The sequence below is a fragment of the Erythrolamprus reginae genome, chromosome 5 (genome assembly GCF_031021105.1).
Source record: "Erythrolamprus reginae isolate rEryReg1 chromosome 5, rEryReg1.hap1, whole genome shotgun sequence".
Classification (NCBI taxonomy): domain Eukaryota; kingdom Metazoa; phylum Chordata; class Lepidosauria; order Squamata; family Dipsadidae; genus Erythrolamprus; species Erythrolamprus reginae.
In genome coordinates, this window is record NC_091954.1 from 84,516,896 (window position 1) to 84,543,542 (window position 26,647).

At 38.1% G+C, this 26,647-nt stretch overlaps 1 protein-coding gene across 1 annotated transcript in view; it reads right to left on the bottom strand.

Annotated features, from left to right (window-relative positions):
• The window catches only part of DNER (delta/notch like EGF repeat containing), a 152,608-nt gene that overhangs the window by 67,648 nt on the left and 58,313 nt on the right, over nucleotides 1-26,647 (bottom strand). Inside the window, exons 2-3 of the mRNA XM_070754090.1 lie at nucleotides 8,807-9,103; nucleotides 7,012-7,106 (exon numbers count right to left, since the gene is read on the bottom strand). Coding sequence (XP_070610191.1) covers nucleotides 7,012-7,106; nucleotides 8,807-9,103 — 392 coding nt within the window. The remainder of the gene's footprint in view (nucleotides 1-7,011; nucleotides 7,107-8,806; nucleotides 9,104-26,647) is intronic.

Genomic DNA, 26,647 nt, shown 5'->3' on the forward strand with positions numbered 1-26,647 from the left:
GATCGGCAACCAATGCAGACTGCGGGGTGTTGGTGTAACATGGGCATATTTGGGGAAGCCCATGACTGCTCTCACAGCTGCATTCTGCATGATCTGAAGTTTCCGAACACTTTTCAAAGGTAGCCCCATGTAGAGAGCATTGCAGTAGTCGAGCCTCGAGGTGATGAGGGCATGAGTGACTGTGAGCAGTGACTCCCGGTCCAAATAGGGCCGCAACTGGTGCACCAGGCGAACCTGGGCAAACGCCCCCCTCGCCACAGCTGAAAGATGTTTCTCTAATGTGAGCTGTGGATCGAGGAGGACGCCCAAATTGCGGATCCTCTCTGAGGGGGTCAATGACTCCCCCCCCAGGGTGATGGATGGACAGATAGAATTGTCCTTGGGAGACAAAACCCACAGCCATTCTGTCTTATCAGGGTTGAGTTTGAGTCTGTTGACACCCATCCAGACCCTAACAGCCTCCAGGCACCGGCACATCACTTCCACTGCTTCGCTGACTGGACAAGGGATGGAGATGTAGAGCTGGGTATCATCTGCATACTGATGATACCTTACCCCATGCCCTTGAATGATCTCACCCAGCAGTTTCATGTAGATATTAAATAGCAGGGGGGAGAGGACCGACCCCTGAGGTACCTCACAAGGGAGCAACCTAGAGGTCGACCTCTGACCTCCCACTAACACCGACTGTGACCGACCGGAGAGGTAGGAGGAGAACCACTGAAGAACAGTGCCTCCCACTCCCAACCCCTCCAGCCAGCGCAGAAGGATACCATGGTCAATGGTATCGAAAGCCGCTGAGAGGTCAAGAAGCATCAGGACAGAGAATAAACCCCTGTCCCGGGCCCGCCAGAGATCATCCATCAGCGCGACCAAAGCAGTTTCTGTGGTATAGCCGGGCCTGAATCCTGACTGTTGAGGCCCTAGACAATCAGCTTCTTCCAAGGACCGTTGCCAAAAGCATAAAAAAACCAATCATTCCATTCATTCACTCAACATTCTCTCAACATATTCATTGGCCAGGGGCATAAATGAGTCTTCAGACTTTTACGGAAGGCAAGGAGGGTGGGGGCAGTATGAATCTCTGTGGGGAGCTGTGGCCAGGGCCCACACAGAGAAGGCTCTCCCTCAGGTCCTGCCAAACGAATGCAGTTGTTCTATTTCTATTTGCGAGTATTGGTATTTTGTGATTTTTATCTAGTTTTCTTCTCTCTTATTCTACTGTCTTTGGATACTGCAACATCCACTATTCAGATTTTTTTTGTCTTTCTTATCAACAATTTTTAAGTCTGGAGTTTTATGTGATAAGTGCTTGTCTTTTGAATTTTAAAGTCCCAGAGCACTTTAGCCTTTTCATTTTCTAATACTTGGTCTGTTTTGTGTCCCCACCGGTTCTTGCTTGCAGGAAAATGGTATTTCTTGCAGACGTTTTAGTGCACCATTGTTGCTACTTTGCCATGCCACTATTTCTTCAGCTTCTTTACAGAAGCACCACTTGCTGTCTGTTGCCGTCTTCTCAATTCTTGTTTTGTTCTTAAGGCTTGGTCTTGTACAGCCAGAATTAGCCCCTCTGTCTCTTTCTTCAACTTTTTTGTTCTTAGCCTTTGCCGGATCTTGCCATCTACTTTGTCTGCTTTTTTTAAAATGCACTGCCCAGTAGTACTTTGCCTTGCCATGTTTATTTTAATAATGATGATGTTAGTTATTAATATTTTAATGTGACAATTTATTATCATTATTATAAATTTATTATAGCTGTCCCTTTTCATAGTAGACTCTGGGCAGCTTAGAAATACAAAATACTGTAATAAAAAGTTAAAATATGCATATTTGCAACATGTTACATTGATAATGGGACCTCCTTGGACTTCTTAACTAGGGATTCCTCAACTAGGGAAGAGGTTAACTATATGGACTGGGGAATTGTGGCTGTCACACAGTTTTAAATCAGTAGCTATATATATATATATATGAAGGTCTTGGCATATTTGGGTTTCCTCCTGTGTAAGTTTCAGAGATTTCTGGCGATCTTTTGACGAGGTCCCACTCATCATCTTCAGGCTGGTGCTTTTGTTCTTATGCCAGAGTGAACACACGGACAAAAGCACCAGCCTGAAGATGACGAGCGGGACCTCGTTGAAACATCACCAGAAATCTCTGAAACTTACACAGGAAGAAACCCAAATATGCCAAGACCTTCATACCTGTACCCATGAAAATCTACGAATATATATATATATATATATATATATATATATATATGTGTGTGTGTGTGTGTGTGTGTGTGTGTGTGTGTGTGTTAATTTTCAAATTCAGCAAAAAGAAACCCATGTGACATATATATATATGTTTTTTTGCTGAATTTGAAAATTAAGGGAGATTAGGATAGATCTATTTCGGCCTTATTTTGGCCTCATCAGCTAGACATACCCACTGGGACTTGAACCTGCAACCTTTGCCTTGTAAGGCAGAGAATTATCCTCTAGGCTACAGTATCCAATCCCTTCAGCTCTGCACCAGGGAAGGGTTACATATTTTTGTGTCAAATCACCCTGGTGTATTGAAGGAACATCACAGCTCCTTATTTGCCTCTCGGCCCAACCCAGAGCCATTTCCAAGGCAGTTAATTTTATTGATAGCCGACAATTCTATCTGTATGTGTCACATGTTTTTTTATTATATATTCCTCTACAGTAGGTATTCTCAATTTCCCTACATGTTGAAACAGCTGCCATTGCCCACAGTAGCTAAGAATTCTGGCGACTGCCACGGGCACTAGGATTAGGAAGGCCAATCTATTCCTACCTATAAATAGCATCTATTTATTTATTTATTTATTTTATTTATTACTTAGATTTGTATGCCGCCCCTCTCCGAAGACTCGGGGCGGCTCACAACATGTAAAAACAAATCATAAGCAATCAAACAAATTTAAAATATTTAAATATTTTAAAAACCCCATATACTAACAGTCACACACACAGACATACCATGCATAAATTAAACGTGCCCGGGGGAGATGTTTCAGTTCCCCCATGCCTGCCGACAAAGGTGGGTTTTAAGGAGTTTACGGAAGGCAGGAAGGGTAGGGGCAGTTCTAATCTCCGGGGGGAGTTGGTTCCAGAGGGCCGGGGCCGCCACAGAGAAGGCTCTTCCCCTGGGGCCCGCCAACCGACATTGTTTAGTTGACGGGACCCGGAGAAGGCCCACTCTGTGGGACCTAATCGGTCGCTGGGATTCGTGCGGCAGGAGGCGGTCTCGGAGATATTCTGGTCCGATGCCATGAAGGGCTTTAAAGGTCATAACCAACACTTTGAATTGTGACCGGAAATTGATCGGCAACCAATGCAGACTGCGGAGTGATGGTGAAACATGGGCATACCTAGGTAGGCCCATGACTGCTCTCGCAGCTGCATTTTGCACGATCTGAAGTTTCCGAACACTTTTCAAAGGTAGCCCCATGTAGAGAGCATTACAGTAGTCGAATCTCGAGGTGATGAGGGCATGAGTGACTGTGAGCAATGAGTCCCGGTCCAGATAGGGCCGCAACTGGTGCACCAGGCGAACCTGGGCAAACGCCCCCCTCGCCACAGCTGAAAGATGTTGTTCTAATGTGAGCTGTGGATCGAGGAGGACGCCCAAGTTGCGGACCCTCTCTGAGGGGGTCAATAATTCCCCCCCCAGGGTGATGGACGGACAGATGGGATTGTCCTTGGGAGGCAGAACCCACAGCCACTCCGTCTTATCCGGGTTGAGCTTGAGTCTGTTGACACCCATCCAGGCCCCAACAGCCTCCAGGCACCGGCACATCACTTCCACCGCTTCGTTGACTGGGCATGGGGTGGAGATGTAAAGCTGGGTATCATCCGCATATTGATGATACCTCACCCCATGTCCTTGGATGATCTCGCCCAGCGGTTTCATGTAGATGTTGAATAGCAGGGGGGAGAGGACCGACCCCTGAGGCACCCCACAAGGGAGAAACCTAGGAGTCGACCTCTGGCCCCCCACTAACACCGACTGCGACCGGCCAGAGAGGTAGGAGGAGAACCACTGAAGGACAGTGCCTCCCACTCCCAACCCCTCCAGCCGGTGCAGAAGGATACCATGGTCGATGGTATCGAAAGCCGCTGAGAGGTCAAGGAGCACCAGGACAGAGGATAAACCCCTGTCCCGGGCCCGCCAGAGATCATCCATCAACGCGACCAAAGCGGTTTCCGTGCTGTAACCGGCCCTGAAACCCGACTGCTGGGGACCTAGATAATCGGCTTCTTCCAAGGACCGCTGGAGCTGGAGTGCCACCACCTTCTCGACAACCTTCCCCATAAAGGGTCCAGGGAGGGCTTCTTGAGGAGGGGGCGCACAAGCGCTTCTTTATAGAGTGATGGAAAAACTCCCCTCCCCAAGGAAGCGTTGGTAATCTCCTGGGCCCAGCTCCGTGTCACCTCCCTGCTGGCCGAAACCAACCAGGAGGGACACGGATCCAGTAAACAGGTGGCGGAACTCACAGCTCCGATGGCCTTGTCCACTTCATCAGGTGTCACCAGATCAAACTCTTCCCAGACAGGTGGACAAGTACGTGCCCCAGTCACCTCGACTGACTCGTTGTCAGTCGACTCTGTTACACAATTGGAGTCGAGATCGGCCCGGATCCGAGCGACTTTATCAGCGAAAAACGTGTTAAAATCCTCGGCACTACTCTGTAAGGGCTCCCCAACTCCCCCCTGGTTGAGAAGGGAGCGGGTCACCCTAAACAGAGCGGCCGGGCGGGATTCCGCTGATGCAATCAAGGCGGCATGGTACGCGCATCTTGCCGCCTTGAGCGCCACTTTGTAAGTCTTAATAAAAGCTCTTACAAGTGTTCGATCGGATTCAGACCTACTCTTCCTCCATCGCTTCTCTAGACGTCTCTTTTGGCGTTTCAACTCCCGGAGCTCCTCGTTGAACCATCTAACAAACAAGGTTTACACACAATTGGTGGAAAGGCTCTGGCAAAGCAGTTAGGGACACATGAGTTAACAATGAGCTCAAAAATATGAGAATAGTAGAAGAAAGAATCAACATTTGGCTGAGAAACAGAGAAAACGTTTGAATATCTTTAAAGTATGAATAGACCAAGAAGAGATTGGCTTTAGGAACTTGAGAGAAAGACAAAGGAAAAGCCAGATGAAAAATATGAAGCTAAATTAATTCTGAGAGGGGAGGGTGAGAAGTCATGTCAAGCTTAGAAAAAGATCTCTCTCATAAATAAGTACCGTAACTTTGAAGACATACACACACACACACACACACACACACACACAGACGGAAAAGATTATAAATCTTATAAATGCCTGCATATACATCCAATCCATTACTACTATCTCAGCAGCTAAAATTTAATGGTCCTGCATTTCTAGAGCAGTAACCTTGGAGGGCAACTCCAGTCAATCAGTCACAGTAGATTAAAATTGCAGCTTTAATTAATCACATTATTTTGGCTCAAGAACAACTATTAAATATTTAGCATTTTTATATTTCTAAAAAAGCAATTATGGCTTGGCTTTGTTTCTCTATGTTGTAAATATTAATTTTGCTGAGGTCAAACCCATATTTCTACTAATGATACGCGGTTTGGTTTCATGTCACTTCCCAAATAATTATTGGAAAGAATCGGCTTTTTTAGCCTGAAACAAGTTTTGTAAATGAAGAATAATTCTTTCTACTAAATATTTGCCCCTTATTCTTTCACTGCACCTTCAATTGAATAGCCAAATATTTTAAACACACTACTCCAAATATGAGATTTGGAAGCTCAAAACAAGAATTTAATCTTCTTAATATATTATATCCATTTTATATTAGATACCAACATTCATGTGGAGTTCAACATAATGTCCCACTTCCACCATACTTTCTAACATAAGTTGCCTCTTCCAAAGCTACCGCTTTGGAATAATATGTATTCAAAAGGCTAAATCTTTGTGTCCTCTTCTGTAAGGTATCATGGAACTTGAATCCTATTACTTTTGCTTGAAAACTTTAGGATTTATTTATTTATTTATTTATTTATTTAGATTTGTATGCCGCCCCTCTCCGCAGACTCGGGGCGGCTCACAACAAAGTGAAAACAATTTACAACAAATCTAAATTACTGTTTAAAAATATTTTAAAAACCCCATTTTCTAAACAAATATACATACAGACATACCATTCATAAATTGTATATGCCCGGGGGAGATGTCTCAGTTCCCCCATGCCTGACAACAAAGGTGGGTCTTAAGGAGCTTACGAAAGGCAAGGAGAGTAGGGGCAGTTCTAATCTCCGGGGAGAGTTGGTTCCAGAGGGCCGGGGACGCCACAGAGAAGGCTCTTCCCCTAACAATAAATATCTGCAGATGATGGAAAACTCTATAATTAATCTATTGTAATATTTCTCAGTCTAGTGAATTCTCTTTGTGTTGGATTTAAACTATCATACTTTTCAACAAATTAAAAAACATTGATATCTGAAAGGCTAGTCCACTCCTAGAAAAGCATGTGCTGCCTGATGCCTTTTCCTTCAAGATTGTGGGGAAAAGGCAAAGCAAAAAAATTGTACATGCACTTGCATTCTAAGACTGCAGAGGCAACATTGAAAGCAGCCATGAGAGCTTAGGGAAAAAGCAAAATTGCTTTAATGATCTGGAAAAAAATTCATATCGGCCCTTGCATGTACCAAAGCATCTCTTTCAAAGACCTTGCATTACCCTATTTCCATGCATGAGAAAACAGTGACAAAAAATAAGTTTTTTGTGTATTCCAATGAAACAATAAAAATTTGAACATTTGGGCATCACAACTAGAAAACTAACAAGCCCTTTTGGGGGAGGAAAGAAATTGGTTAATTAATCGTGACATAAGATACGTTAAGGTTTTTACACTGTGTTCCTGCAATTCTTTTCCATTCATACAGAAAATTTCAAATGATGGATCAAACAATAAACATTAACTAAAACTTATCTGTAATTATGCAAAACAGCAGTTTCTTACTTTATTGAAGTATTTTGTGGAACTTCAAAAGATATTAGGCGACCCCCACCAGAATTATTGGAGCTGGCATTTCCACAGGCTACATCAGGGATTATCTATAAAGAGTGTGCATAAATATGAGACATTCCATATAACTAACAGTTTTTAAACAGAACCCAAAAATTGGTTTTAAAATGTAATAAAACTGAAATGCATTTATTGGATAGATTTTGGAAAAATTACTTTCTGAAGCTTTATAGAGCAACAGATGCGCAAACAAAAAGGCTCAGCTTGAAAATATATTGGTTTGGATCTGGTTTTCTTAAGAAAAACACAAAGGGATTTTCATATTGTAGTAACCTAGATTCCTAATAGATTGCAACACAATCCTTTAAAAAAGCAGGTAATGAAAATTCATTGGCTTTCGGGAACACACAGCAAGATAGCCGATAGCATCTCTCAGCATCTTACTGTTGTGTAGTGTGAAATACAAACAAATCACCTGATGCCAGCAAAATGAAGATCACTTATCAATTTTTTTCCTATTAGAAAAGACTTTTCATAATATAAACTAGAGCCATTACTTCTTGCCAAGGTGGAAAAGAAATATTATAAGGTAATTTATTTATTTTTGTGGGTAAAATGTTTCATTTTCAGGTAGCACTTCTTTAAAAAGTGTTAACAAAGTATGCTAGTAATATGTCTTTTACATTGATTTACATTGCAAATTTAGCAGCAGTTCAGTAGAATATATAAGCTACTACCTAAGTTGGAAGTATTTCCTGCCTCTTTTAAAAATGCTCTCAATATATTTTTTTTAATTTTTATTTTTGATTCCCAGATTTTAGGTTGTTTAGCTCAATTCTCTTATAACAGAAAAATTCAAAAGAATTAGCATTCCCCCAGAAAGCTTATTATATACAAATGAATAATATAAAGCAAATTTTTAAAAATGAGATGATATATTTTAAATACTAATTTACCCATTCTTAGTATAAAATATAATTTTCCTTTTTCTGTAGGACCTGAGAAATAAAACAGCATCAGATAATTAATATTTTCAATAGATTTTAAATAGCGTAAAAACAATCTTGCAAAATAAATTATCAAATTAAAGTATTTATCCCTAACAATGCTTTTAGGTCACATTCACACAGTTATAAGGTATCTATATATTCCCTATAGCATATCTATATATCTTCAGTTTTCTTTTGAAAAATCCCTTAAACTGAAATTTGATGAAAATCCAATACCATATTTTACCATATTATAAAATCAAATAACCAACTGAATATAATGCTATCTAATGCATACAAAAATAATAATTATGCAGGCAGTATGCATTTCAAACTTAATTAACTCCTAGCCCATTTTCTTCTGTGATCTTTTATTGAAAAATTAAGTACCAAGAGAAAACTTTTTAAAATTGCACAACTAAAACAGGGTAGGAGTGGGGGGAATATTGCAAAGAATAAAGAATTTCTCCATACCTCCAAATGTCCATTTGGTGGTATTAAATAATTTATGTATTTAGTAATAAATATGGTTTGTGATCAACAACAATGCTGGTGGCATTCATTAAAATTAATTACTTCTTAGAAAAATATTAAAAATTTATACCAAGTTCTAAGATAATTTGTACTTAACATTTTGCACCACAAATTTCACAAACAGAATTCTTAGTTATTTCTCTTGATCCTTCCAGCTTTCTACATAATGTCACATAGAAACAATCTCTTCTAAAGCTCCTCCTGGATTTCATTCGTACATAATTTATGGTACATATTTTGTTTTTATTCCTTTTTTTAAAACTTACTTCTACTTCATCCCATTTGAGATCCACAAGTTTTTGTCCCTCCTTGGGTTCCCATGTCGGTAGTGTCACTGTTGCCTGGGCTCGTGGCAGAATAATATCCGGTTCCCTGGTGGCTGCTCCTGGCCTATTTTCACTTGGCAATTCTGATTCTGTCCACCCAGACACCGGGGAACCATAAAATGAATATTCACAGTTTGTACCTTCATAGCCAGTATTACAAACACAGAGATATCCATCCCCATTAGTAGTGCAGTTGCCATGGTGACAAGGGTTGCTGGCACATGGATCTGAAACAAACTGAAACACAAACAATAATGGAATTCTTAGTACCACAGAATAAGATATGTCAGTCTTGTCACAAATGTTAATCTGCTAAAATATCTGAGTGACCGTCATCGGCTTTACTTAGAACTTCCTTTCGCAACCAAGCATCTTTCAAGTGTGATGAACCTCAATGGTCAAAATTCCTGGTTGATATACCATGTATACTCGAGTATAAGCCGAGATTTTCAGCACAAAAAATGTGCTAAAAATCCAACCTCGGCTTATACTCAAGTCACTGACCTTCTCTGACCTGTTCCGGTTCCATGGTGGCTACATTTTCCAAAGCTGCGCAGTTTGGATGTGAAAGGCAGGGAGGAAGGAAACCTGATGGCTCTTGCAACACGAAGCTTTTTTCTTTGTATGGCTGCTTCTACTCTTGCTACAGCCCAGCAGGCAACACCCCTCAGCTGCCTGATTAGCAGCAGGCTGAACCAATCACAGTTCCTCCTCTACACCGAAAGGAGGCACTGAGAGAGCTGCCTGATTGGCAGCAGGCTGAACCAATCACAGCTCCTCCTCTACGTAGAAAGGAAGCACTGGGAGAAGGGGTAGGAGGGTTGAAGAGACTTTCGGAAGGAAGGAACCATGGTTTTCTCTCCTGCTCAGAAATAGAAGTCTTCCAGCAAGCCAGCAACATATTTTGTGAGTAAAGTAAGGTACAGATTTAAATTTGATTCATTTTTGTAACAAAAGAGGTAATTTTGTAATAAAATGTTGCTTCAAGTGGGGATAACTCTGTAATGAAACTTTTATTCCAACTACTGTATACTCATCATACCCAAGAGGATTGTTAATGCTGACTTGTTTAAAACAATACAAAAGTTAGGATAATATAATAATATGAATTTTGGCATTAATCATTTGTTCTACATAATTAATATGAACAGATTTACCTTTTTTTTAGAGTATGGTTTCTCCTTATGCAAGATTAATATCATGTAGAAGAAAGATTTTACAATTAATGATTGAGTAATCCTGAATTATTATTTACTGATCTATTGAGATAGTAATGATTTTAATTTATGAAATATGTTTTAAATGGAAAATCTGAATATTTATCATATGGAAGTTTGATCAGGGGGAAATAAAGGAAATTTCAAAATGGGAAAATAGAAAATACCCTGCAACTTATAATGTATGAAGATCAAAAATTCCAGGAAAGAGAGGAGACAACATAAAAATGGACAAAAAGACACAATAGACAAACCAGCAAATAAAGGAAGATGATGAGAAGGAGAAGATAATCAAGATAATAATGATTAATGAAATGAAACCAAAGGAAAAGTAAGAGATTTAAAAATAGAATTGGATGAGCAGGTTTAAAGGGAGATAGGGGTCTGGCAGCATAGGGGATTAGAGATGGGAGAAATATTTAGAATGACGAGTGAAGATGCAGATGTAGAGAGAGAGACAAGAATCCAAGTATTACAATGGCCAAGAGATGATTGACAGAAATGATTTTTTTCTTTCTTTTTTTATATAATGATGGCCTGATTAAAAACTAGAATAGAGTTAGAAATAAGATAAAGTATATAAAGTAATAGCTAGATGGAAAGATTTGAGGTTGAAAGATGGTATTATTAAGTATGTTTATATAATATGGTTTGGCACTAGAATGGTGCATTGAAACACTGAATAATTAAATAATAAAGGACTATATCTTAACATAAACAAGTCTATTAACACTAGGATTAGTAATGGTGACCTGACTAGAATAGAGGCAGAAATAAGAAATAGGGCAAATATTAGCACGCATATTTTCATACAATAGAACAAAAACAACTAGAGAGAAAAGTTAGAGGTGAAAGATGGCAGTACTATGTAAACTAAAATAATATTGTGATTGGCATTAAAATGGCATTGAAATGAAACATTGAATTTTAAATAACTACCTTAAAACAAATATGTATATTAATACTAGGGTTTCATATATTTGATTAATGTAACAAATGTTATTGTATTAGTATTGCCATTTGTCCCAAAAGGAATGATTCCCAGATGCCATGTTGTTCCTGTATTGATGTTGATGTATATTCTAAAAATAAAAATAAAGAATTTAGTGGAGAAAAAATACCATAAGAGCTGAGATACAGAACTTTCAAACAAAAATTAATGTAACATATATTCTATTTTTATCTGATTCTGTATTCATCCCAGAATAATCTTAAATTTTAGCTTGCATATGTTACTCCATAAAAATATGGTACAAGACAGTAACTGCAGAATTGGAAGGGTGGGAATCACATTGTCACTTCAATTAGCATGAGATTTGCAGACAGATGCAAGCCAAGGTGACTTTAACAATGCAATTTGACATTTTTCTCCCTACAACAGAGACAGAATGCAAAAGAACTGCCTATAGCAATTTTCTATAACTACTCCCACCAGGTTCTTACAAAACTGTCTTTCTATTTAAAAGGGCAACCCCTTCCATAATCATAATGGCCAAAGAGGTGACAATTCCTCTGACCCTCACTTGCTCGCTTCATTCTATTTTCCAACCTGTTTAAGCATATACCACAATACTCAAGTCAGCCACACGAATCCCAGCGACCGATTAAGTCCCACAGAGTTGTCCTTCTCCGGGTTCCGTCGACGAAACAATGACGTCTGGCAGGACCCAGGTGAAGAGCCTTCTCTGTGGTGGCCCTGACCCTCTGGAATCAACTCCCCCCGGAGATCAGGATTGCCCCCACCCTCCTTGCCTTTCACAAACTCCTTAAAACCCACCTCTGCCATCAGGCATGGGGAAATTGATTGGCCCAGGCCGTTCTGTTTTATGTATGACTGTTTTTATATTAAGGGTTTAAAACTGTTTTTAATCATTGTATTTGTACTGTGTTTTGTTGTTGTGAGCTGCTCCGAGTCTCTGGAGAGGGGCGGCATACAAATCTAATAAATAACAATAACAATAATGTTGGGGATATGCAGGAACTCCAGATGCAAATTAGAATCATATTCCTTCCATTTTATTTTTTCCCCCAGAAACTAAATTTAATACAAACTGAACCTGAAGAGGAGACGTTTTTTGGATCCAGGAATAGGAAGAAATGCTACTTTGACTCTGAAAATCCGCCCATCTGACTCAATAATGTTGAAGCAGAAGAAATATAAGCCAGTAAATAGGCCATGTCCTTTAAAAGGAGCACTCCTTCATAAAATCCTCCTTGCAAACAGAGAGAAGTGGGACACACCATTTTTTGTTTGTTTTTATTAGCTTAAGTTTTTTTTTATTGGAAGAAAGAAATAGAGAGAGACTAGAAATCATATTATACTTATATGATTTGTTTTGTTTTTATAGAAATGACATTATTCAAAAATAAAACCATGTTGCATAAAACAAAATAGTGGCACATTGGTTAGAATGCAGCATTGTAGTCTAACTTCACAGCCTGAAGTTCGATCCTGATAGGGCTCAAGATTGACTCAGCTTTCCATATTCTGAGGTCAGTAAAATGAAGTCAGATTGTTGGGGGCAATACGCTTACATTGTAGACCATTCTTCTTCGTTTTGAAGGACCACAAGTATGTGGTAAGGATAAGCAGAGTCAAGTCAGCACTGTACTGAACTCGACTTCAGGCAAAATATCGACACATCCTGGCAATTTTCATGTCAAGAGTATGAAACTAATTATCACTGTCTCTTTCAGAACAGTTAACTTTTTCCAACATTTCAATTGCCAATTGTTTGTATCTGTTACCGTGTTTCCCCGAAAGTAAGACAGTGTCTTACTTTCTTTTTACCCCCAAAAGCCCCACTACGTCTTACTTTCGGGGTATGTCTTACATTGGAAAAAAATTGAAAGGGTCGCGTTCCCGAAGGCATCTCCCCAGAGTCCAGAAGGGCAGCCGCGGGACAGGAGCCTCATGAGCCCTTTTCCAAGTTCAACCTCAGGGCTCCAAGCGGCGTGCACGCGTGGAGCCGCAGACGCGTGTCAGGGAAGCGTGTGTCTGGAGGCTAGGAGCCGCTCTGCGCAGTTGGGCAGCCCCACCCGCCTGCTGGAAAGGAGGTGGGCGAAGGAGGGCGCAGCTCCGGCCGCTCACCTCAGAGCCAGTCGGCCTCACTGGCCGCTTGCAGCCGAGCCTCGGCAGGACTCGGTTGCTGGGGCGAGTGCCTTCACTACAAGCCGCTGCCCGCTTGGCTCGCTTTGGACCAGCGCCGTCCTTCGCTTTGCCAAGCCGGGGAAGAGGCGGTGGCGCCGCGACGAGGCGAAGGCGAGGGGTGTGCGGGGAGCTTGGAAGCGACGTCATCGGGCTCCCTCCCCCCGGCAATACCCCCGTGTTTCCCCGAAAGCTCGCCTCGGAGCCGGTCGGCCTCGCTGGCCGCTTGCAGCCGAGCCTCGGCAGGACTCGGTTGCTGGGACGAGCGCCTTCGCTGCAAGCCGCCGCCCGCTCGGCTCGCTTCGGACCAGCGCCGTCCTTCGCTTTGCCAAGCTGGGGAGGAGGTGGTGGCGCCGCGGCGAGGCGAAGGGCGCGCGGGGAGCTTGGAAGCGACATCACGGGCTTCCCCCCCCCCCCGGCAATACCCCCATGTTTCCCCGAAAGTAAGACATATGTCTTACTTTCGGGGTATGGCTTATATTAGCCGACCCCCCTGAAACCCCCGATACCTCTTACAATTGGGGGTGTCTTACTATCGGGGAAACAGGGTATTCTACTGTAATTCTAAACAATCCCCTCTTCTGTATCAGCAAACATTTCCTTAAATTGACCCACAACGTGTGAACAATGCTATGCTAATATAGGATGAACTGCGAGGGTCGCCCAGAAAGCAATGCACCACATTTTTTTTCTCAGCCTACAGTTATGGTACAAATGCGAACTTTAGATATACATTATTTGAATTGTCAGGAGTGCATGTGTAAATTTTGCGTTTTTTCAGACAGCATAGCTGCAGCAGTGTTTCGAAAAGGCGTCTGTAAATGATGTACGTTACAAGCAGCATGTCGTCATTGAATTTCTCACTGTGGAGAAAGAAACTGTTGGGAACATTCACAAATGTTTGTGTACAGTTTATGGAGAATCTGCAGTCGACAGAAGTACGAATCCCAGCGACCAGTTAGGTCCCACAGGGGCCTTCTCCGGGTCCTGTCAACTAAACAATGTCGTTTGGCGGGACCCAGGGGAAGAGCCTTCTCTGTGGCAGCCCCGGCCCTCTGGAACCAACTCCCCCCAGAGATTAGAATAGCCCCCACCCTCCTTGCCTTTCGTAAGCTCCTTAAAACCCACCTCTGCCGTCAGGCATGGGGGAACTGAGATATTCTTTCCCCATAGACTTCTACAATTTATGCATGGTATGTTTGTATGTATGATTGGTTTTATAACAAGGGTTTTTAGCTGTTTTAGTATTGGATTGTCACATGCTGTTTTTACCACTGTTGTTAGCCGCCCCGAGTACACGGAGAGGGGCGGCATACAAATCCAATAAATAGATAGATAGATAGATAGATAGATAGATAGATAGATAGATAGATAGATAGATAGATAAATAAATTTTAAAAATAGTCGTGGAAAACATTTTGAGGATGACGAAGAAGTGATTCGCACAGTGCAGAAATGGCTTTGTGACCAGAACAAGGATTGGTACCGACAGGGCATTCACGCCCTTGTGTCTCCCTGGAGGAAGGCCATAGAACGGGATGGAGAATACGTGGAAAAATAGGGAGTTTAGAAGAAACATCATTATTTCTTGTATGTAAGTTTCATTGTGTTCAATAAATAATTGTTGAAGGAAAAAAATGTGGTGCATTACTTTCTGGGTGACCCTAGTACAGTGGTCTCCAAACTCGTCCACTTTAAGACTTGTGGACTTCAACTCCCAGAATTCCCCAGGCAGCAAAGCTGGCTGAGGAATTCTGTGAGTTGAAGTCACCAAGTCTTAAAGTGGGCGAGTTTGGAGACCTCTGTCCTAGTAGATCTGGAGGAGGTTTGGGGAAGGTCTTTTGTTTTTCATTGCCTATTCAGGCTGTACAGTACAGTTTTCTTCTATGTCTCACCTCAAAGTGGAAGGAAATGTGTCATCAATTTTCAACAATTATAATCAAAGAAACACTTGGCATCAAAATATCTATGAGCCAGCATGCATCTGCTTTCCATCTTAAAACTTCTTTCCAAAATATATTTTGACGTCATCTCTTATTTCGTTTTAATGATCAAATTCTAAGAATAAAGAAATACTATTGAAAGAATCCTCCTCCTTTCTTTTCTTGGCATTATCCCTCCCCTCTGGAGAGCTTTCAGTGCATTCCATTTCAGCAGACAGCTAAGCAGAAAAGGTTTCATTCTTGTCATGTTTTTTTCAAACTCCTTTTTAGATTAACACTCTTCTCTTTATTTTCCCTAATATTTAAAATCAGAACATGCATGCAAAACATGAAGACTTCTCTGTAAGTTACACTCTATTTCTATTATCTATAGTTCTTTACACAGAGTAAGATTGCTCAATTATAGTTTTCTCTGCAGGCATCTCTATAGTTGGCTCTTCTATCAGGCTGTACTCTACAATCCTGCTAAGCTAGGGGTTTTTTTTTTGCTTTGCCATCCCACGTTGCCAATTACTTTGCCCAAAGCTCCAATAATCCTTGGATTAAAAGAACGACTTTCTCTCTGAAGCTTTCCATTCGCTTTCTTCCAAAAATGCTCTCACTATGCTAGATTTTCTCATAATGGTACATTGACTGAGAATCCTCTGGTGAGGAAAACTAAACTAGAGCCAAGGTTAGAAAACTATTCCAGATGCCATATATGGTCTCATATCTAGCCAGAAACCTAGGAGATTAACGGCAGAAAAAGACCTCATGGTCCATCTAGTCTTCCCTTATACTATTTCTGTATTTTATTTTAGGATGGATATATGTTTATCCCAGGCATGTTTAAATTCAGTTACTGTGGATTTACCAACCACGTCTGCTGGAAGTTTGTTCCAAGCATCTACTACTCTTTCAGTAAAATAATATTTTCTCACGTTGTTTCTGATCTTTCCTCCAACTAACCTCAGATTGTGTCCCTTTGTTCTTGTGTTCACTCTCCTATTAAAAACAGTTCCCTTCTGAACCTTATTTAACCCTTTAACATGTTTAAATGTTTCGATAATGTCCCCTCTTTCCCTTCTGTCCTCCAGACTATACATTTTTTTTAAATATAATTTTTATTGATTTTTATAGGTTTACAAAAAACAAACATATAACAGTGCACAGTGCTTGTGCCCATCACCAAACAACACCCCCCCCCATCACCCCCACCACCCCTACAGGAGGATTCAAAGAGGTTTAACTTGTTTATCTATCTATTAATCCTTGGCTCTATCTTGAGCAAATTTTACTAAAAGAGTGATTGTAGTTTATTTTTCGTATTTACATCACAGATTTTACTTAACATATAATCTTTTACCTTGTTCCATCGCACCATCAGCTTCTCTAATTTATTCTCATCAAAATTATTTAATCTTATTTCCATAATTTCAAAATATATGTGATCCACCATATACCAATACCAATTTTGTACTGTCCATTTTGTAGAATCTTTCCATCCTAAAACTATCACCGCTTGAGCACTTTCCAATGCTGCAGTTTTAATTTCCTTAAATTCTCCTAATTCCCTATATTTAATTAAAATTGCTGTTTCTTTTATGATAATCCAATTAATGTTTAACATTTTATTAATTTCATTCTGGACTACCTTCCAGAATTTCTGTATTTCTGCACACTCCCAGATCATATGTATAAATATTCCTTTTTTCTGGCACCCATGCCAACATTTGCTCTTCTCTTTCCCCTGGAAGTGTGCAATTTGTACAGGTGTATAATACCACTTATGTAAGATTTTTCTTCTCCTCTCTTTAACTATCGTATTTTTAATCTTATTTATATTTTCTATTATTTCTTTCATTTCTCTTTCATCTATTTGTAAATCATCCTGCCAACATCTTGTTAAACTTTTAGCTACTTCTTCTTCCCTTTGCAATAACATCCTATATATTTTGCTGGCTTGTGCTTTACTTTCATTTATCTTTTCATTTATTATTTTTTCTAAACTATTTTCTTCTCGTAAGAAGGTTTCTTTATTCTCACTTTTATTTAAATATGTACATATTGCATTGATCTGCAACCAATTCTGTTTACCGATCCACCATTCCAATCTGGTTCTACTAACTCTTCCATCTTTCTCATATAATTGTTCAATTCTCGTTACCCCTTTACTATTTAGTATTTTAATAATTCTACTTAGATTAGCATCATCCCCTATATTTAATCCATGTAACGTTGATAACTTGCATACTTTTATTCCGCTTGTCCTCTGCCATTTAAGCCATGTTTCTAAACATGCTTTAAAAGGATCACTTAAGGTACCGATTTCAATTCTACTCCAATTTTTAAATAGTAGTTCTTTGTTATTTATGTTATTAATTTCTTTTTCTAATTCTACCCATTTCTTTCCCCCCCATAACTGTAGCTCGATTAACCTTTCCATTTGAAATGCATTTCTATATAGTACTAAGCATGGGCTGCCCCAACCTCCCTCTTTCTCTTGTGCAAACTGCCAATGCTTCCTTATTCTAGATTTTTTGTCTCCTTCAATCCAAAAATTTAGTCTACTATCCCATTCTCTTAATTTTGCCTCAGGAAAACTACCCGGTAGAACCTGAAACAAATACATCATTTTTGGTATTATCATCATCTTAAGGGCCCTAATCTTAGCCATTCTTCCTAATTTTTTGCCCTTCCAATTTTTAATCTGCTTCTGGATTTTTTTCCATATTAAGTTATAATTGGCCGTTGTTATTTTTATTGGATTTTTAAATAACCAAATTCCCAAATGTTTCATTTTTTTACAACCTAATTTCAATCCTGAAATTTTTTGGATCTCAATTTGCTCTTTAGGGCCAGTATTTAAACATATTATCTCTGATTTTTCTATATTAACCTTAAGACCAGATTGATCTTTAAATTCCTGAAGTAGTATCATTATTCTTTTCATCATTTCAATTGGGGTTTCAGACATCACTATAGCATCATCTGCAAATAAGTTTAATTTCAATTCAAGTTCCCCTATTTGGTAGCCTCTCCATTCTTTATCATTTCTAATTTTGTTTGCTAATGTCTCAATTGCTAATGCAAATAGCATTGGGGATAGTAGGCAACCCTGTTTAGTTCCATTCTGAATTTTAACCATTTCTGTTCTATTGCCATTTACTCTAATTTGAGCCACGTTATCCTTATATATTGTTTCTATAACTTTACAGAATTTGTTTCCCATATTTAAGTCTTTACATAATTGAAATAGGTAATCATGGTTAACTTTGTCAAAAGCCTTATAAACATCTAATTTTAAAATGCTTAATTTTCTTTTGGTACTGGTAGCATGGTGTAAGACATTGATCACGTTTCTTATTGGTTCATAAATTTTCCTTCCTTTCACAAATCCGTATTGATCTCCTCCAATTATTTTTGGTAATATATTCTCCACCCTATTTGCCAATATTTTCATAAATATCTTGTAATCCTGGTTTAGCAGGCTAATGGGGCGATAGGAACTAGGATCCATTAAATCACGATCTGGTTTTGGGACCGTTATAATTTCTGACATTTTCCATGTCTGTGGAGTTTCAAAAGTCTCCATTACATTATTAAACAATTTCACCATATATGGTAATAATTCATTCATATACACTTTGTAGTATTCAGCAGTAAAACCATCTGGACCTGGGGCTTTAGCAAGTTTCAATCCCTTAATAACTCTAGATATCTCCTCACTTGTAATTTTTGCATTTAACATTTGGCTATTCTCTTCCTTTAATTCTTTTTTAATCTCTGAGGTTTGTGAAACAACATGCTCTTTTTTATATAATTCCCCATAAAAATCTCTCATTATTTTTTCCATTTCTACATTACTACGTTTTATTACACCATCCTTATCTTTTAAAGCAGGAATATAAGATTTCTCTTTTCTTTTTTTCAAATAATGTACCATTTGCTTCATTGATTTATTATTCCAACTTCTAATTCTATGTTTCATAATCATCTTCATTTTATTCCAACTTTCCTCATCCAGTAATTGTAGTTTCTTTTTCTTGAATGATAGTAATAAATTCCATTCTCTATTTCTTGTGATTTTTAAGGTTTCTTGGATTAAAGCTATCTCTTTTAATAAATTATTTCTCTTAGCATCCCAGGATTTTCCTAAGGAAAGCTTCCGTACTAATGCAGTTACCCCTCATCACTGCTTTATGTGTATCCCAAACTATTGTTTCTTTAATCTCGCCTGTTGCATTAGTACAAAAGAATCCATTAAGTTCCCTTTGTAATTTAATTCTACTCTCCTCATTTGCTGAGACGATGGCGTTGTACCTCCAAATTCTTTGTTTACTACAAACCTCTAACTCTAACACAGCTAACAAAGGAGCATGATCTGATAGCCAGATACCTTTCACTTCTGCTTTCTTAAATTTTACCTTATCTGTTTTATTAATTAACATGTATACAGATTGAGTTTATGAAGTCTTTCCTGATAAATATTATGCTTAAGACCTCCCACAATTTTTGTAGCTCGTCTTTGTACCCGTTCAATTTTATCAATATCTTTTTGTAGGTGAGATCTCCAGAACTGAACACAGTATTCCAAATGTGGTCTCACCAGCGCTGTATACAGTGGGATCACAATCTCCCTCTTCCTGCTTGTTATACCTCTAGCTATGCAGCCAAGCATTCTACTCGCTTTCTGTACTGCCTGACTGCACTGTTCACCCATTTTGAGACTATCCGAACCTTGGGGGAAAAACTAATTACTAATTAGTAATTACTAATATAACATGGTATCAAATTATTTTCTTTACCAGACCAGAAACAAAACCAGTTTTGCATAATGGTTAAGGTACTGTCCCACAAACCAGGATACAGTGATCCCTCGAGTTTCGCGATCTCGATCTTCGCGAAACGCTATATCGCGATTTTTCCACCCGATGACGTCACTCTCTTCCTTCCTTTCTCATCTTTCTTTCTCTCTCTCTTTCTTTATCTTGCTTCTTCCTCTCTCACACTCTCTTCCTCCCTCTCTCATCTCTTTCTTTCCTTCTCTCTCTTTCTCTATCTCTCCCCCTCTTGCTGGCGGGCGGCGGGCGGCGGGCGGGGGCATCAGCGAGGAGCCGGGGTTTCCCCTTTGCGTGGGCGGCTGGGAAACCCCGATCTTCGTCTGCTCGCTGCTGCTGCGCCGAGCAGATCAGCTGCTGGGCGGCCAAAGGAACCTTCCCTGGATCTTCCCCCTCTTGCTGGCGGGCGGGGCGAGCGGCGGGCATCAGCGAGGAGCCGGGGTTTCCCCTTTGTGTGGGCGGCCGGGAAGACCCAAGGAAGGTTCCTTCGGCCGCCCAGCAGCTGATCTGCTCGGTAGCGCAGCAGCAGCGAGCAGCCGAATCGGGGGTTCCCCTTTGCGTGGGCGGCGGGGAACGCAAACTCCACCATCTACGCATGCGCGGCCATAGAAAAAAAAGGCGCGCATGCGCAGATGGTGTTTTTACTTCCGCAATCCTACATCACGAAAAATCGATTATCGCGAGGGGTCTTGGAATGGAACCCTCGCGATAATAGAGGGATCACTCACTGTATTGTGAGTTCTAGTCTCACTTTAGGCATGAAAGCTGACTAAGCTCTATTTACCAGCCCAACCCATCTCACAGGGTTGTTGTTGTGGGGAAAACAGGAGGAAGAAAGAGTATTATATAAGTTCACTTCTTTTTTAGGCAAAAAATAAGGTATGATTTAAAAAAAACCTAATATATCAATAAATAAAGTAATAAGTAATCTTTATTAGATATTTGAATGCAATCTGTCAAAACATTTGCACATTCACAAGCTCAAAGATTCGTCAAAATGTCTGATCCCTCCCTAGATGACTTCTAATTTATTGCTTTTTAAGAAAATAAATGCATACATTCTTAATACAGTTCATAATCAAGTTCAGTTAAATTTAAAAAAAACATACAAGGCAAGATACAAAATGCAACAGACTTTTATTCATTTATTTATAAAATTTCTACACCATCCATCTCATGTAGGTAAATCTGAATGGTTCAAAACAAGATTTTAACAGTACTCTACTTCCAGAGTTCACTTGGAAGGGCAAATGCCATTGTAGTCCATGCTCTAATTATAAGGGAGGGAGCCAAAGCTCAGGGCAATTAGTTAGTTAGTTAGTTAGTTAGTTAGTTAGTTGGTTAGTTAGTTGGTTAGTTAGTTAGTCCAATACACAATGAGGGTTTTAGTGGGTGTATATATATATATACACATAGTAAAATACATGATGAAGGTTATAGAAGAGATACTCATAGTAAAATATATCTAAGAAAGAATAGAAAAGAAGATATAGTAATAGAACATATCAATGAAAGAATAGAAGAGATATAGAAATAGAAGAAAGGTATAGGAGATATAGGAGAGCAATAGGACAGGGGACGGAAGGCACTCTAGTGCACTTGTACTCACCCCTTACTGACCTCTTAGGAATCTGGATAGGTCAATCATAGATAATCTAATTGAAAGGAACATTTTTGCTTTATTGAACCAGTTTTCCCCATAATATAAGAGAAAGCAAGAGGTACTAGGGCAAACTCTATTAAAAATAAATAAATCATTAAGCAGTTTTTTAATATAAAAGTTTGTCTATATCCAAGAAAACTTGCTAATCTTATACACTGTCTAAAACAAATAGGCAAGTGTAAATGATCAATATTTGAACAGTTGCCTCCGCATAGCAACAACTGCACAAATCTTAGCTGTTTTCTAGATTATTCAGCCAAAAGGAAGGTTTCTCCACATCCAACCAGCCAAGATAGTTTAACAGCAAGGGGGATATTAAGTTTGAGCACCAAGCTGTGTAAATTGTAGAGCAATAAGACATGCAAAACAGATTCAATACCTTTCAACTGGCAAGGACATAATCTCTCTTGGATTGGAATATTGTTATATCTTCCTTTTATAATATAGATGGCTCTATTTTAAATTTCACCAGGAGTGGGGGAAGTACCTAATGCAGCATATATGAGATTTGATTATATAATTAGAGGAAATGAACAGTGTTTTACCCAAACTATCCCCAAAATTCAAAGAGATTGTGATCCAGTTGTGCTGTGAAGGCCATTTTAGGGAATCATTGTTTCAAGTAAGTTAGTTTTCTCAAACTCTAAATTGTTGGAGGATATCTTATTTATCTAGCCAAGAGAAAGAGAAAATATCCAGAGTAGTCAGGGAGATCAAAGAGCCCTGATCAGATTTCACTGCTGCAACAAAAAAATTGCCATATTATGAACCTTTCTAAAGGTATATCCATTTCCAGTCATAACATAGCATTGGATATAACCCAAAGAATTCAGGATATACTGTTTATTTTTAAAAAAATTGATTGGACTGCTTCAAGAGGGATCTTGGGGTTTTATAAAAGCAAACCTGGGAACCATAAAACACTTTGGATATATATGTTTATAGTAATAGGTATATTGCTATTACCTCTGTTGCCTGGAAAACACATAGTTTTCGTCAATAATCCTATAAACCTAATCCATGACAGTTTTTGATTGTTCTGTCCAGAAATAAATGGCTGAAAGATAAGTAATTCCTAAATATTTAGATACTTCGGTTTATTTGGTTATGATGTTATTTATGTAATAGTGATGAGTATAACTGGAAAGCCTTTTGATCATCTCATAAATTTTTGTAATAAATGTGCAAAGACCCGAAGATTGCAGCTGAAACCCACTTGACTTTTGGAGACTTTTGCTATCAGCATAAAGCAAAATTATGCTTTATAATTTGGAGGCCGTGAATGTTAATGTTAACTCCTTGTCATGGCTGAATTGTGAGTGTTTGTATGTGTTTGTTGATTGGATAGTTTAGTGGGTTTTATAATGGGTTTCTATTGTTTTAGTATTTAATATTTGACTTTCACCATTGTATTGTATTTTTATATTGTTGTAAGCTGCCCGGTCCCATGGGATTGAGCGATATAAAAGTCAAACAAATTAAATTAAATTAAATTAAATTAAATTAAATTAAATTAAATTAAATTAAATTAAATTAAATTAAATTAAATTAAATTAAATTAAATTAAATTAAATTAAATTAAATTAAATTAAATTAAATTAAATTAAATTAAATTAAATTAAATTAAATTAAATTAAATTAAATTAAATTAAATTAAATTAAATTAAATTAAATTAAATTAAATTAAATTAAATTAAATTAAATTAAATTAAATTAAATTAAATTAAATTAAATTAAATTAAATTAAATTAAATTAAATTAAATTAAATTAAATTAAATTAAATTAAATTAAATTAAATTAAATTAAATTAAATTAAATTAAATTAAATTAAATTAAATTAAATTAAATTAAATTAAATTAAATTAAATTAAATTAAATTAAATTAAATTAAATTAAATTAAATTAAATTAAATTAAATTAAATTAAATTAAATTAAATTAAATTAAATTAAATTAGTTAACTGATGGGGGATGCAATGGTGAGTTAAATATGATTCTAGAAAAGTGAAGGAAATAATCGTAGCAAAGAATGTAGAATTGGTGAGTAGACTAGTGAGTCAACTGGATCTTTGGAACTTCTTCACAGATTGTTCACATGTGGTCTCCCAAGGGCTTGAGTACAAGAATGAAGGGATCAGGGCTCAACCGCAGCTGAGTTATTTAAAGGACCCAAGGTTTGCTAATCTCTCTTTCTAACTTTCTGAAATTGCTTATGTAGCCATTTTAAAGCTATTAGAGATCTTTGGAACAACAAAGATTGAAAAGCCACCTGTTGAGTCTATCTTCATTTCTAACAAAAGAAAAATTAATTATAATTTTAAGAAATAAGAAAATTGAAATAAATTGCAAAAAGCTAAATAAGATTTTGAATTAAGAAAGTTCTACATAAATTCAGAGTCCAGACAAATTTAGAACACTGAAATTTTTACTACAAGCTTTTGAAACTAACTATATAAAATAAGTAGCTTATTGTGGGAGCAAAAATTATTTTATATACTGAAAATCAAAACAAAGATTAAAGACTTTACCATTTATATTTCACACTTCAATAAATATTCCAGGCAAAAAAAAATTGGAAACCTGGCTTTGGTTTCAATTAGCATTAGAATGTATAAAATGGCACAAAACGCTATAACATTTGAAATAATAAAGGATATCTTCAAAGAAGGAGCAGAAATTAGTAGCTATAATATTAACAATATCAAGAATAAATAAACTATGGTATGTTCAAAATATGTTAATGAAGAAATAATAGATGTGAAACTAATACTGTATGATGCAGAAGCAATATAATACTAAATATATATATAATATAAACAATATAAACACTAATTATGAAGATGGGATTACAAGACAGATAAGGTATTTAAAGTGGAAATACATGTGACATACTAAGAGAATGACCTAGATAAAGATTGTTTACTGAATATACAAAAGAAGCTGCCTGAAGTTTTCAAGATTAAAGAGGAAATACAAATGATAAACCAATGGATGATGTCTTTTTAATTACAAGTTACAGTAAAACTTGTTAAAGCCTCAAAGAAGCTTTTAAAATAGGACCAAGAAGAATTGGAGAAAAATAAAGTACAAGAATAATATTTAGATAAATTAAAGATTAAAATTTTTCAGAAGTAAAAGGAAGGGAATGTAAAATTGGTTTATTTGATCAAGACCAAAATAAGACATGTTTTTAAAAGTTCTGGCAACCTTTTATGTATTTGGGAAGGAGAACAGTCTGTTCCATTCTTCAACTTCCCTGCAGTTCATGTTGTGCAGTCATATAATTAATTGCAATTGCTCTGAAAATAGCATCTGCTTCCCTGCAGGCCACATGGGACCTTTCAGGGATGAAACCATGAAGTCTACAGATGGCAAGGAATGGAGTGGCCTACTCCTCTTCCCCAGCACAAGCTCTGGAATTCCAGAGATCTCCAGAAGTGTGCAAGCAATGATGGGGAGTAAGATGTGGCACCCATGCGGAAGCAGTCCCAAGGCCTATAGAAACCCAATGGGGAAGCAGGCTCAAGGCCTACAGGGATCCAGTGGAGTGAGATGGGAGTAAATAAATGGGGGGGGGAGATAGGGATCTGTGTTTTAGACTGTGGATTTGTCTTTGCTGGACTTGTATTGGTTTTTTTCCCCTTCCCTTGACTTGGGAAACTAAACTGATTGGATCTTGCCCTGATTCCTGTGTGGGGGTCCTGGGGAATACTATTTTCGGTTGATGAAGCCTCAATAAAGATTTCAAACCTTTGTAGAATGTAAGTGTGTAAGAAGGACAGGATAAAACAGAATTTTTCACTGATATATTAGCTTCTAATATCTCATGAATCATTGTGATTATCTGTTAGGAAATGTTTAATATTTCATGCACATCTTTCCCAGCACAGATGGACTGGTGCAGCTTGTTATTTCCAGGAAACCTGAGAAATTAAAGAACTACACTTCCAACTCAGCAGACCATCTAATTTTCAAACACAAATTTTTAGTATAAATAATTAGTTTAATTACCATCAGATAATTTCATGATTAACAGAAAATGGTGGTTACCAAGCAAATTTATATGTTGTAATGAGTCACCAGAACAGTATAGCATACTCCATAAAATTGGTCCCATTTCCAGATGTGTTAGAATCCCCACACTCTTTAAAATAAATAAATTTAATTTAAGAATTTTTTTGCAAAAAAGAGAGAGATTTATTTGTATCATCTGCCAGCTTCTATAATTAATCCCTTCGAGTTTCAGTTGGCATGGTTTGGTATATTCTTAGTTAAAACTTAAGAGTGATTTTTCGATCTTTCTTTGAAAAGTAATATATTACTTTTGTAACTTCATAAATAATTCATGATATAGTACAATGCTGTAATTACCACAAAATTTTAGATCCCAGGTTTACTTATTTGTATCTTACTTACTTTACTTTTTCACTCTTTTAAATCTCCTTTACCTTTCTTGATTTATAGTCTATCCATATGACAAAAAGAATCCGAACCTCGTATACAAACTAAATAAACAAAATCTCACAAACAACCCCCACTCAGTAAAAAAACCTTGGAATACTAATATCAAATGACCTAAGTGCCAAAGCCCACTGCAACAATATTGCCAAAAAGGCTTCTAAAATTGTCAACCTGATCCTACGTAGCTTCTGCTCCGGCAGTCACACACTACTCACCAGAGTTTACAAAATTTTTGCCAAACCCATCCTCGAATACAGCTCACCTGTCTGGAACCCACACCGAATTTCGGACATCAACACGCTAGAAAATGTCCAATGATACTTCACCAGAAGAGCCCTTCACTCCACCACTCGAAACAGAATACCCTACGAAACTAGACTTACAATCCTGGGTCTAGAAAGCTTAGAACTACGATGCCTTAAACATGATCTAAATATTGCCCACAAGATCATATGCTGCAACATCTTGCCTGTCAATGACTACTTCAGCTTCAACCGCAATAACACAAGAGCACGCAACAGGTTCAAAC